General features: G+C 50.3%; 1 protein-coding gene across 3 annotated transcripts in view; it reads right to left on the reverse strand.

The window, feature by feature from the left end:
- The window catches only part of DIP2C (disco interacting protein 2 homolog C), a 311,358-nt gene extending 300,927 nt beyond the window's left edge, over positions 1-10,431 (reverse strand). For all 3 annotated transcript variants that reach the window (XM_084281851.1, XM_084281850.1, XM_084281849.1), the window contains exon 1: positions 9,798-10,431. In XM_084281851.1, coding sequence (XP_084137977.1) covers positions 9,798-9,882 — 85 coding nt within the window. In that variant the 5' untranslated portion in view covers positions 9,883-10,431. The remainder of the gene's footprint in view (positions 1-9,797) is intronic.
- Positions 10,432-11,935: the final 1,504 nt, after the last annotated feature.

Here is an 11,935-nt window from a genome sequence, read left to right on the forward strand (position 1 = left end):
CTCCAGGCATGCCCCACACAGCTTCTTCACTTACTTGCTGCAAGGTGACCCGATCACCTCGCCTGGCTCCACAGCACCTCCGTGGATCAAGCAGCAGCCAGCAGCCTGACCTTCAAGGCTGAAGAGAAGCCGTCAGGCTTGCCAGGAGCACCAGCCTTCCTCAGAAGTACCACCAGCAGCCAACACTGGCTAAGGCATCCTCGTGCTCGAGAAGAGAGCACCTGGACTAGTAGGAAGTGTCTCCTTTCTCCTCCTGCAGACGAAGGAGCAGATTCCCTCAATGTGCAGGCTTCTGCACTGCTTAGAGGCAAGGGACTGCCTTACTTTTTCACTGTGCTCCAGAAGTGGTTGCATATGCGGGTCACAGATACCAGCCTCGCGAAACTCTGGACGAACAAACATGTTTCACAGACAGCACAGTGCGCCACGAAGGCAGATACACTTCCAGCGCTCCTAAAGCCTTCACTGACTGCCATGACACAAGAGAACAGGTCTGAATTACCGAGACAAACCAGTTAGGAAAAATCAAAGACATCAGAGCCAAGAATCAGCCATTTCGGCAAAGCCTTTCCATGAAAATTGGTTTTGCCTTCACAGCAGGAAAGGTCTTCTTCTACTTAGCCGTAACTTAATACACTGAAAAAACATGGACTTAGGGTGCATTAGGATCACATATAGCATTACAAATAATAAAAAATTAATAAAAAATACTAAATCGGAAGGAAACAGTATACACAGATCCCTCTACTAAAAAAGGATCCCTAGATATATACTTACTGTATGAAAGCTTGAATAAGAGGTATAACCAAACCAGGAAAACACTACTTGTCTTGTTCCAACTCATTTCATTGTTGAGTGCATACCTCACCTCCCTGAAGTATCAGGGAATAGGATCTTCCGAGGAATTGATCGTTTTCTTATTCTTCATCTAAATTATTAAGAAGTCCAGTACCTTTACATAAAAGCCAACAATTAAGCCGCCTATGATAAATATTCAGGGAGCTTTTTAAATGTGATTGTTCTGCCACTTCACGCTTACAGAGAAGTCACCTGAGCTGCTGGTAAAACCCAGGAGCAGTCAGTACTGCAGCAGGCATCACCAAGGACTGTACGTGATCTCCTCTCAGACTGTACTGTACGTACGGCCTTGCAGTGGTCACTATTGATTTTCAAGAAATTACTACTGCAAGTAAATGTCAAAGTCTTCACCGCTGAAAACCCACAAAACCTGGAAGTCTCCAGTATTGATGTGTTTCTTCAAGTTACCAGGCCAATACAGCTCCTGATACTGGACTAAAACTTTTATAAAACGCCATCACGGAAGTACTTATGGCACTGTGTATTTCTGCTCAAGAGTGCATTCAGTGGCTCACGTACACACCCTTCTTACACTCGGTATTTCTTAGAAAGGAGCCTTCCATCACGTCGACCAGTGGGTTCACTTTTTTCAGAAAGCCATTGAGTCCTCTTTTATTTGTAAGTGTGTCAGTGTTTATCTAGCCTTAGTAATATTTTTGGTCTTATCTCCAATCTGAATTTGTCTAATTTCCTTTTCCAGGAGCTGGAACTTCTCATGTTTTTAATGGCTAACATAAATAACTTTCCCCTATCAGAAAATACTCCTCCTTCCCCAACACAAGATTTGTCAAATAACCCAAATAAACTCTCCAACTTTCTCCTGGCTACCAAGGTCGATTAGGATTGCTTTAATCCCCTGAGTCCATGTCCCTACTCTGGGTCACTCTTAAAGACCTCATCTGAACTGTTTTGTCAAACTCTCCAAGTCTGCAGTACGGATGCTCGTCTCGCCAAAGTCAGAGCTTGTAAGAGACACAGATAAAGCCTCGGGGCTGGAATGTGTCAGTTGCATGAGCAGCATAATATTCATAAACACAGATTGCAAGTCATTTTATTCATTATATAATAATAATAAAAAACAAAAAACAGGAAATGTCATTCCCGCTAGCCCCATTGCTGTTGCTCCACACACCAAACCAACTCTCCCCGTTGCAACACGATGCTGATTAGATGCAGAGCCAATTAGAAGTATTGCCAATCTGTTAATTCGCCCTCTTAGAAGCAAAAATCACTCTGCAGTCCAACAGAATTTTTTCATTTTTTTCCAAAAAAACTAACCCCTCGTTTCACAACACTTAGGAAAAAAGGATGCCATCCTCAAAACAATGTTTCGTTTTTCCTAGACTAAACAAAGATGGCAAATGAAACCAGCCTCTTCCTGAGAACTCAGCACAGGGGTTTGCTGTTGCCATTAAGGATAGGATTGGGTCATTTCTACATTTTGCTCTTTCATCATTTAACTGCTGTTTGTTCATTCCCAGGCATCTGTCAAAGAAGTCCAGTATCTGAAGTGCAATTTCCAGTTTGAGTCTTTACCACAGTTGAACTGTTCATGCCACGGCAATGCCATCATTTTGTTGGGTTTTGCGTTTGAAAAACATTTCTTTCGACAAGGATAAGGGAGGTGTGGCATGGAAAATGCTAGGTTTTGCTCATTCTCCTTGCAATTAACAATGAAAAATATGACTTAATACAACCAAGGGTATTCCCTCCCCTCAAAATGAATAAATAAATAAATAAGCTAAGTTTAATTCATTCCTATGATCTTGGAGGCATGTAGCTGTGTAAGACTGTAGTTACAGACTAAATGGATTTCGGAAGGAAGCTGTTTCTGTAAAATTTCTGAACTGTTACATATGAGATACCAGGATGCAGAGGACCAGCTTGGTCTCTTTCTCCATTAAACGGGAGGAGCCGCGATAGCCCTGCCATCAGCCTGCTGATGCCCCGGCACCTTTCCTGGTCTAGGCAGGCCTTCAGCCAGCAGCCCCCCGGTGAAACCCCGGGCTCCGTGACCCATGCTGACACTTCACTGGATGTCACAGGGTTTAAGCAACATTTTCCTGGCTTCTGAGCAGCTCCTGCCAGACCAGACTTCCCAGATCTTTTTGGGTTTTGGTATTTTAATCTTACACACGAATCAAGCCAAGATGTAAATGAAGAACTATCAGATGCCATGGTTAATGCAGAGGTATGATTTCTGGATCCAGACAGCAGTAAGACCATACACAGGTCCCAATACTCCCTTCTGTCGCCATAATAAGCAGGCAATATTTGACGAGCCCCTTCTCCCCCTCAACTGCCACCATTCTATAGACCCACCTGTGTGGGTGACAGCAAGCGCTGCTCCAAACGCCCTGAAAGCTGGCCCATCACTGCTCCAGCTCAGTCTCTGGGAAGCAAAAAACACTTTCATACTTCTGTAAGTCCCAGGACACACTTCCTTCCTATCCACCTTGTCAGGATACTTTGTAAGAACTCTTTGTCTCATTCACCCAACCATTTCGCATGGGATATTCTTTAAAGGAGAGGGCTGAGCTGATACATCATATACTTTTCAATGTTACCTTCTGCTACAAATCACTTTAACAATTTTCCAGGTGGCAGCACTGAACACAGCTGGAAGCATGGCAGGTTGGATGTCCAGCAGACAGGCACCTTCGTGTCACCATTGTGCTCTGCACTTGTTTTGCCAAACCTCGGCTGGGTGAGCGCTGCCTGCACCTGGGCTCCCAGGAAGAACGAGCAGAAAGGAGGCGGGGAACAAGGAAAGGCAGAATGGGATCACCAGGGCTAAGGTACCACTGATGCTCACCCACTGGGAAGGCAGGGAAATCTGCATGCCTAATTTTAAATGGCTTAAGAGTTTGTGTCAAAGCTGTTCTGTGCTGTGCTGAATCTTGCGCTGCGGTGAGTCATCTGGTCTGACAGTTGCCAGGGAATTAAAGCAGTTATTTTTGAAAAAGTATATGTCCTGCTTGACGCTCCATACAAATAGCCTCTTAAAAAATTAAAACGCAGGCAATGCATTTTTAAGTACAGAAGAGCTACGGCACATTTAGGATTCTCTGCATCACACCGCAAACATCCATCCCGAGCCATGAAAACCAAAAGCAGTCCATTGATGGCCCCTGGGAGAAACACTGACCTTCCTGCTGCTCTCCGCTCCGGGGCCAAATCCTCCATCAAGGATTAGTTTGTTATACCGGCCTTTCGCATAGCAGGGAAATAGTTTGCCCTGCGAAAAGCGAAGCACAAAGGGAAGAGGCGTGCTATATCTGGATTTCTGCAGTAGGAAAGAGGATTTGGTTTGCTGGGATCAAGTCCATTTGACTCAAAATGAGAGTTTTCACCTTACAAAAGAGTAAACCAGGCAGGTCAGTACCTTCAGAGAACAGCCCGCCTACCCACCACCATGGGAGAAGCAGAGGCTTGTGCTCCCTGCGCCGTGCAGCACAGGCAGAGACATTCCCCACAGCTGCAAGGGGCAGCTCCTCACAACGCGTGGCCCTGTTACAAACACACCACTTTCTGCCCGTTCTGCCTATAAATCTGACACCCCACCGGCAGTTTTCACACATCCTTGGGAGAAGTTGCTCAGGTCTGTCTGTTGGGTAGCACAGTAAAGATCATCGGAGTGATCTATGAAGTGTAACCCCTGGGCATCAGTGCTGCTCGACGTCAGCCTGCAATAAAGGTGTATTTACAGCATGCCTCCGGGACAGCTCTTCTGGGAACATCCCGGCGATTTGCATAGTCTGCTTTACAAGGCTTACAACATACCTCGGCTGCATGAGTGACAGCAAGTCCTTTTGACACAGCTACGCCCATTAAATGCCCTGAAGTCCAAATATCACAGTGAGATGAAGTAGGTAGACACACATCCAAAAAAAGAAAAGACTTCAAATTCCAGCGCCTTCCAATGCAAATGGATATTAACTCTTGAGTGAATGTAACCTGTTTTTAAAACTACCAAGCAACTCTCCCTCTCCTGCAGGCACACCATCCAAGAAACAAAGCAGCCGATGAGAGGAGGTTCATCTTGCAGAGGAAGAAAAACTCATGTTGCCAGCACTCTTGATTTTATCATAATTCTCATGGCATTTGACATATTTGCTTAAAACCTCAGATCTTGTATGTAATGTGAAAATTTCAGCTTGATGTGTTTTGAGTACGTTCGTCCTCCCTGCCAGGAAAAGAACTGAAAACATGAACCAACTGCGCCCTAACGACAAAAAAAAAAAAAAAAAGAGAAAACAACCAGAAGCAAAAGTGAGTATTGAATTTCTTGGTTCACTTCTCACCCAAACTCAGGAAGTATCACCACTCTGTCATTGTGCAGGTTATACCCACTTGCTAAGCAGGGCACTCTCTCTCAAGGAGTGAATTAAAAGGATGACTCCACATCCCAAATCACAGAGGTGTGGTAGTTATTGAAATTTTCACACTCTGAAACCTCTCCGCGGGTGAAGAGTCAGCTGGCAAATGTCAGGCAGGAATAATAACTGCGGGAGCTAACTGCAGCCCTCTGGCCCCATGCCAGTGACTACATCCAGGCAGGCAGCTTGGCGGGGTCCGGTGGCCCCGCAAGGTGCTGCCAACCACATCTCCCTCCCGAGAGCGGCGTTTCTTTTGCTGACAGCATCGCTCTCCTGGACAAGGGCTTCGCTGCCTCTGTCAGGAGGTACTGTGCATTGATGGTGTCACGCCTTGCACCTATAAAATAATACACTGACCAGACAACAACCCAATCAACCCAAGGAAGATGAGTGCCTATCACCAAGCCAGCGGAGGTAACCAAAGTTTAAGACCAAATTAATCACCTGAGCTCATGGCCAGTGCCTTTGGGAAGGAGCAGCCATTCCTTGAAGATCCGCTGACGCTTTCTGAAAGCAGTCTTTGGAGAAAGGCTGAAGCTTACCAAAACCTGCTATGCCTCATCTGTTTAAAATGAAAGAGGACTGGACATATAGTATGGAATATGAGTAGAACAGTTTCTGAACAGGATGTTTTTCACATTTTCCATGTGGCGTCTGTGGTTCTTCTAAGTGTTTCAGCTCTGCTATCTGACACTTGGATAAAATACTGGAGGAAATATAGAGCATCTTTTCCCGATTAATTTTGGTTCAGAAAGTAATTGGCAGGGCAATATAACCCTGTATAACCTTAACTAGAGGGGAAAAGGAGAAAAATATTTTAGGGACTTTCTAATTCTTAAGTGTTTTTAAGAATGGAGGGGTTGTAAAATTACATTTTAAACAGGAAGACAACATATTTCAAGACTCCTGGTTTTATTAAATGAGTTCTTCAGTTAACAGCTCCCAAGTTAGTCTAAAAAAAAATGAGATGATTCATCTATTTCCATCCAATACAATTTTATACATAGCTAGAAAACTAAAGCCTCGTAAAGTTCTAGGCGGCCCTCAAGAACAGCCACTGCCGAGTGACACGTTGATTGCATCAGCCTCCAAAGGCCACAGTTTGGAGCACTGCAGGCATCAGGACACTCCCTGGAACCCACTGCAGCGTCACAGAACACGTAGGTAACAGGCCAGCCTCAGCCACGTTCACTCAAGCACAGCAAAACAAATGCCTTCAGAGTATCTGGCTGGATAAAAAAGATTCCACAACTCACTTCTAATACTCTTAGCAGACTTACAGTGCTGTACCTCTCAGTTCTGAGAAACACGGAAGCGTCTTCCCCTCTCAAAATGAAGTGAAAACACCATCAAAAAGTGTGCTACTGCTGCCTTCAGCTGAACATAAAATTAAATGCCAACGCGTGAACATGAAAGCCACTTTCAGCACTCATCAAAGTGCGAGGCTCCCTCTCTCTCGTGGGGCAGGCTACAGGCACACACGCTCGGAGGACACTGGTAAACATTTCTGACTCTGACTGATCTTCAGCCTCTAAATCATACTAATGAAACTAACAAAATCTAAAATGGTTACCCTAATTTGCATCCATAGTACCTTTCAAATAGCTATGTTTGAAACAAAAAAGCGCATTCGGACCACAACAAAAGAGAGGTAAAAGGCGTGCGGCTTGCCCACAATAACCAGTGGGTTACAAGTGCCAGAAACAATCTTAGCAGAACACAAAGTAAACACTTTTCAGACAAACTCCTCTTCCCTCGAAACCAGCGAACAGCACAGAACTGCCTAAATGTGTGCAAAAAAAAGGCACTTTGCCCTGTCGTCTAAAAAGCATGTGCTACCTTCCCGGCAGCCACTGCCCGGGTACCTGCTGTAGAATCGCCACTGCGAGTGAGCCCCTGCCCAGCACGCAGCTGAACACGGAGACCAGAATTTGGTTATGAGAGGGGAAACTACGTCTGCTTTAGGAAAGGGGACGAAATTCAAGGCAGTCCCTTCACTCCCAACATTATCAATGAGACCCGACCACACGTGTAAGGGTGCAGCTGCCCAGCTACTGCTTTCTGCAGTTACGACACCCTAACCCATGGTGAGCAGGACACACGTTCAAACCTCAGTCCTGCAAACCTTTCTGCACAGGCTGGAGCCCACCACAGTGATCACACACCACTGAAGCCAGCGGGCTGGCACATGATGGTCAAGTTCAGCATACATGTAAGGGGTGCACACTCGGGGCCTGAAAATGCACGAAATTGACTCGAAAACCACCAAACTCTGAGTTAGCGTGGCCACACTGTGACCAGCCTTCCCCTGAAACAAAACCTGATGAGTTACTGATCTGCCCTACGCAGTCATTAGTTTTGGGAAGAGGCCAGAATGTGCAACACGCGTGCCTGAAGTGAGAAGCTTTAAGCAGCGGCAGGTTGAGTTCTCCCAGGCACGGAGCACTGCAATTTACTTGACTAAGAGCACACCAAGAGTGGCTTGGGGGAAAGACACCGAAAGCAGGATGCTGGCCCCTTCTCCTCCCTCCTCCCAGCTCCAACCAATCTTGATTTAGGCTGCCACAGTCAGAAAACACGAGCCATGCTGTCTGCTGGGTGTAACGTCAGTGGCACCAAAGGAAAGATACTGTCAGTGGGATACATTCATTCCAGCTCTAGCTCCAGGGGAGGCACAGCAGTGCAGATAGAGATGTCCAATTGCAAACCACGTCCTGCTTCCTCCCAGTCTTCTTGGATTGTGCTTGCGGCAACAGGAACTGTACCATAAAACTGCATTACAACTCCGGCACGCTGAATTAGCGTATTTCTTACTGAAGATCTAAGTCAGTTTGATTTTGGTCGTCTGAAAGCTTTTACTGACATCTGCTTTAATTAGCGTCTTGCCGGTGTGCAGACAGTGGTGTGATAAACACCAAAAAGCACAAAGCAGGAGCACACCGTGGTATCGACAGTGCTCCCTGCTCCCTCCCCAGCACAGAGAAGGGCCGGTGGATGGGCAGTACCTCGCAGGAAGGGAACACCGCGTTGAACTTTTCTTATTTCGGGTACCCTCGGGGAGGGGAAGGCAGAAAAAGGAGAGCCCCAGGCTAATCAGTAGCTCCTTCTCCTCTTCCCCCTCAAAGCGTTAAAAGGAAAATACAATGTCAACATCAGCTCCTCCCTGCCTGAAACTGGCTTGAGCGCATTTCACTTTCTGGCTTGGAGCCCTTACAAACCGTTAGGGAGAGCCGGGAAGGCAGCTCGGTGTATCGAACACTTCCAATAACTGATCTGGGGCACGCTCGGCCATTCTGTCAAGCGCTGCAGCCTGTCGGCGGTGAACGAACACTAACATTTGTCTTTTTTTTTATTAAAAGAAAAAGCTCACAGCACGTTTGCACTTGAGGAAAGAGCCAACTCCGGCATCAGCAGATACAGATACTCCCTGCCTCTGCAAGGAACAGCTTACATCTGAGGCACCACAACCCTACACTGACGGCACTCTGGCCGCTCGATCCCCATCAGTGAGGGATCCCGATGGGCAGTAATCGCTCCGTGCACCCCATTTCTCTGCCGGAGCTGCCACAGCTGGAGATGGGGAGCTGGCTGGCGGCAGGCTGAGGCACAGAGGGCGGGCTCGGGCTCCCGCTCGCCCTCCCAGCACAGCAGCAGCAGCGATGTGCGGGCTGTATGAGAGCCTTCCCCACCGACAGGGCATCAAAATCAACCAAGCCAAGCAAATCACCACCGCAAGCTTTCAGTTAAACAGGAAATATATATATATATATAAACGCGATTAACAACAAAAAAAAAACACCTTTCCTTTAGGTAGCATTTTTGAGGTGACCTTATCACGGCGTGTTTTGTTGCAAGTGCTACGCCGATCCCGAGGCGTGCACTTGAGGGCAAGCCCCTCGATACAAGCCAAAAGCAGCCTTTTCGCCCCAACGTTATGTGGCAGATTTCTGCAAAAACTGCGTTTTCTTGGCAGGACGGGGACCCCTGCGAGCCAGCCCCAAGGATTTTTCCATCTTCCGTAATAAAACATGCGAGGCTGGAGAGCGGCGAGCCCCGCCGCCAGAAACCCCCTCTCCAAGGGAGAGGGGGCGGAATCCACCACAGGTAGAACAAATATATAGAGAGATAAATAAAAAAATAGTAATAAGAATTAAAAAAAAAAAACGTCCGCCAGAGCCTCCGGGGGCGAGCACAAAGGCGCGCACCCGCCTGTCCCCTCAGGAGCCGAGGGAACGCCAAGGGGACACGGAGAGGGGAGGCTGGAAAGGAGGAGGGGGGTCGGGGAAGGGGGTTTGGGGGGGTTTTGGGGTGGCACCGAGGGGCTGGGGAGGGGGCGATGGGGGCTGTGTGGGGGCTGTGTGGGGGCGCGGGGCGCTGAGGGGAGGGGGTGCGCGCGCCCCGCCAACTGTCACCGCCACCGCCCGCGCGCGCGCACGCGAGGGCCGTGCCCGCTCCGCCGCCCCCCCCCCCCCCCACACACACACACCTCCCGCGTTCCCCCCCCTCCCCATTTTTTAAATTTATTCTCTATAGATAATGCATTTATTTATCTTTTTTTACCTTCCGAGAGCTCCAGCTCCAGCTCGGCCAGGCGGGCCCGCACCTCCAGGGGCAGCGACACGCTGTCCAGGCTGCGGTCCGCCATGCTGGCGCGGGGGGCTCTGCCCTCCTCCTCCTCCTCCTCCTCCTCCTCCTCCTCCTCCTCCCCGCTGCTTCTCCCCCTTTGTTCGAGGCGCGGAGGGGAGAGGAGAGGAGGGGAGAGGGGAGGGGAGGGAGGGAGGGAGGGAGGGGAGAGGGAGGGAGGAGGGAGGGCGGCGGGGCCGCGCCGGGTGCCGAGGTCCCTGCGCGCCGCCTCAGCGGGGCATGCGGGGGGCGCGCACGGGGACGGGGCGCGGAGGGAGGGCGGGAGGGAATGCGGCGATTTCTCCTCTCCTCCTCCTCCTCCTCCTGCCCTCTCCTCCTCCTCCTCCTCCTCCTCCTCCTCCCTCGCTGCTTCCTTCAGCGGGGCCCCGCCATGGCCGCTGCTGCCGCCGCCGCCGCCGCTGCCCGCCCGCGATCGCTCCTCACATCGGCTTCTCCGCCGCTGCCGGCTCCCTCCCGGCTGGCCGCAGCCGCCCGGCCCCGCTCCTTCCCCGGGCTGGGCTGGGCTGGGCTGGGCTGGCGGCGCCTGGCGCTGCGGTGCCGCTGCCGCGACTGCTGCCGGCCGGGCACGGCGCCGCTGCTGTCACGGGCACGTGACCGCGCCGCCGCTGCGCGCCCCCGACGCCGGCCCCCAGGGGGCGCGCACGGCGCGGCGCGGCGCGGCTCCCGCGCGCGCCTCAGCCCTGAGGCGCCCTTGGGGCGGGAGGCGTCGGGCTGCGAGGTTTTCCACTTCCATCCCCGCTTCAGTTTCCACTTCATCCCCTCTTCGGTTTCCACTTCCATCCCCGCTCGCTGACAGGGATGAGGACACAGCCGCGTGTCCGTGCTCAGCTCCGCTGTCCACCCACCGCCACCTCCACCTGGTGTTTGCTCCTAACAGGCAAAACGTGCCGTGAAGCATCCCTTCAGGTCAACATCCCTTCAACAGACACGCTCAGCCCTTGCTTTTTCTCCCCGCACACCTCTTCTCTCCTGCGTTTCGTTTTGTCTCGGAGCATCCCTCAGCAGAAGGACGGGGCAGGGCAGCGCACCACCTGCTGTTTCATAAGCCCTTGGAAGTCAGGGGGAAAATTTGGCTCACAGGGACACGAGTTTAACCGAAAAAAAAGGCGTAATTGTCCCCAAATCAACCACAGCTTGCATTTCGGTTAGCAGAAGGTGTAGGATGTAGGAGTTCCTTCAAGCGATGAAGCTCAGGCTGTGACTATACCAAACAATGTAATTTTTTAATACGTTGTGGAACAAAAACAAATGGCATCACCATTTATATCACCAGCTGGGCTGGACTGGTGTCAGCGCCAGGGCGATCCCTGCACCGCACGTGGTGCTGGCAGCTCCTCGTGCCTTGGCTGTGACCCGGGGACCATCCCCAGACACAGAGCCACTCGCACCCGATGCCCGTGTCCCTTCAGCCGGAGCGGTGCCACCACTGCCTGCAGCACCTTGGCCAAGCTGCCAGGTGCAAGCGAGCCTTGGCCACACCAGGTCCCTGCGTTTCATGGTGCTGGTGCTCGTTTCATTGTCATTTATGCTGATTTCTATTCACCACCACCAGGCTACTCTTCAATGCGCTGCCGGATTGGAGCCATCTGTTTAGGCTCTCTGTAGCCCGCTACTTTATACAGCATGGCAACACGCATGCCATTTAGGGTATACAATGCCTCTCCACCGGCACCCTGCTATATAGGGGTAAGATTTTTTGCCTATTGTTGAGCACCGAATGGCTGAAATACAGGCATTCAAGGAATTATCCGCGTCTTTCAAGTTCCTTACATCAGGACCCAAACAACGAAAAGCAATTAAATCCAAATGTGCTCCAGGCTTCCTACCTGAGAAGCCCAGTTTTGTTTGTTTATTGTATCGTGGGGGATGAAATAGGCTGGCAGGCTCAGTGCTCCACAGGAGGAGCTTTTTCCAGCACCAAGGAGGCAGCCACGAGGGAGGCAGCGCGAGGCTCTGCGGTGATCCAGCCTTCTGCACCAGCCTGTGTCTCCGAGCTGCACCTTTGCTTCCCCACTCTTTGAGCTGATGGGGGCCAGTGATTTTATTTGTTTTCT

Source organism: Netta rufina (genome assembly GCF_964035555.1).
Source record: "Netta rufina genome assembly, chromosome: 2".
NCBI classification, from domain to species: domain Eukaryota; kingdom Metazoa; phylum Chordata; class Aves; order Anseriformes; family Anatidae; genus Netta; species Netta rufina.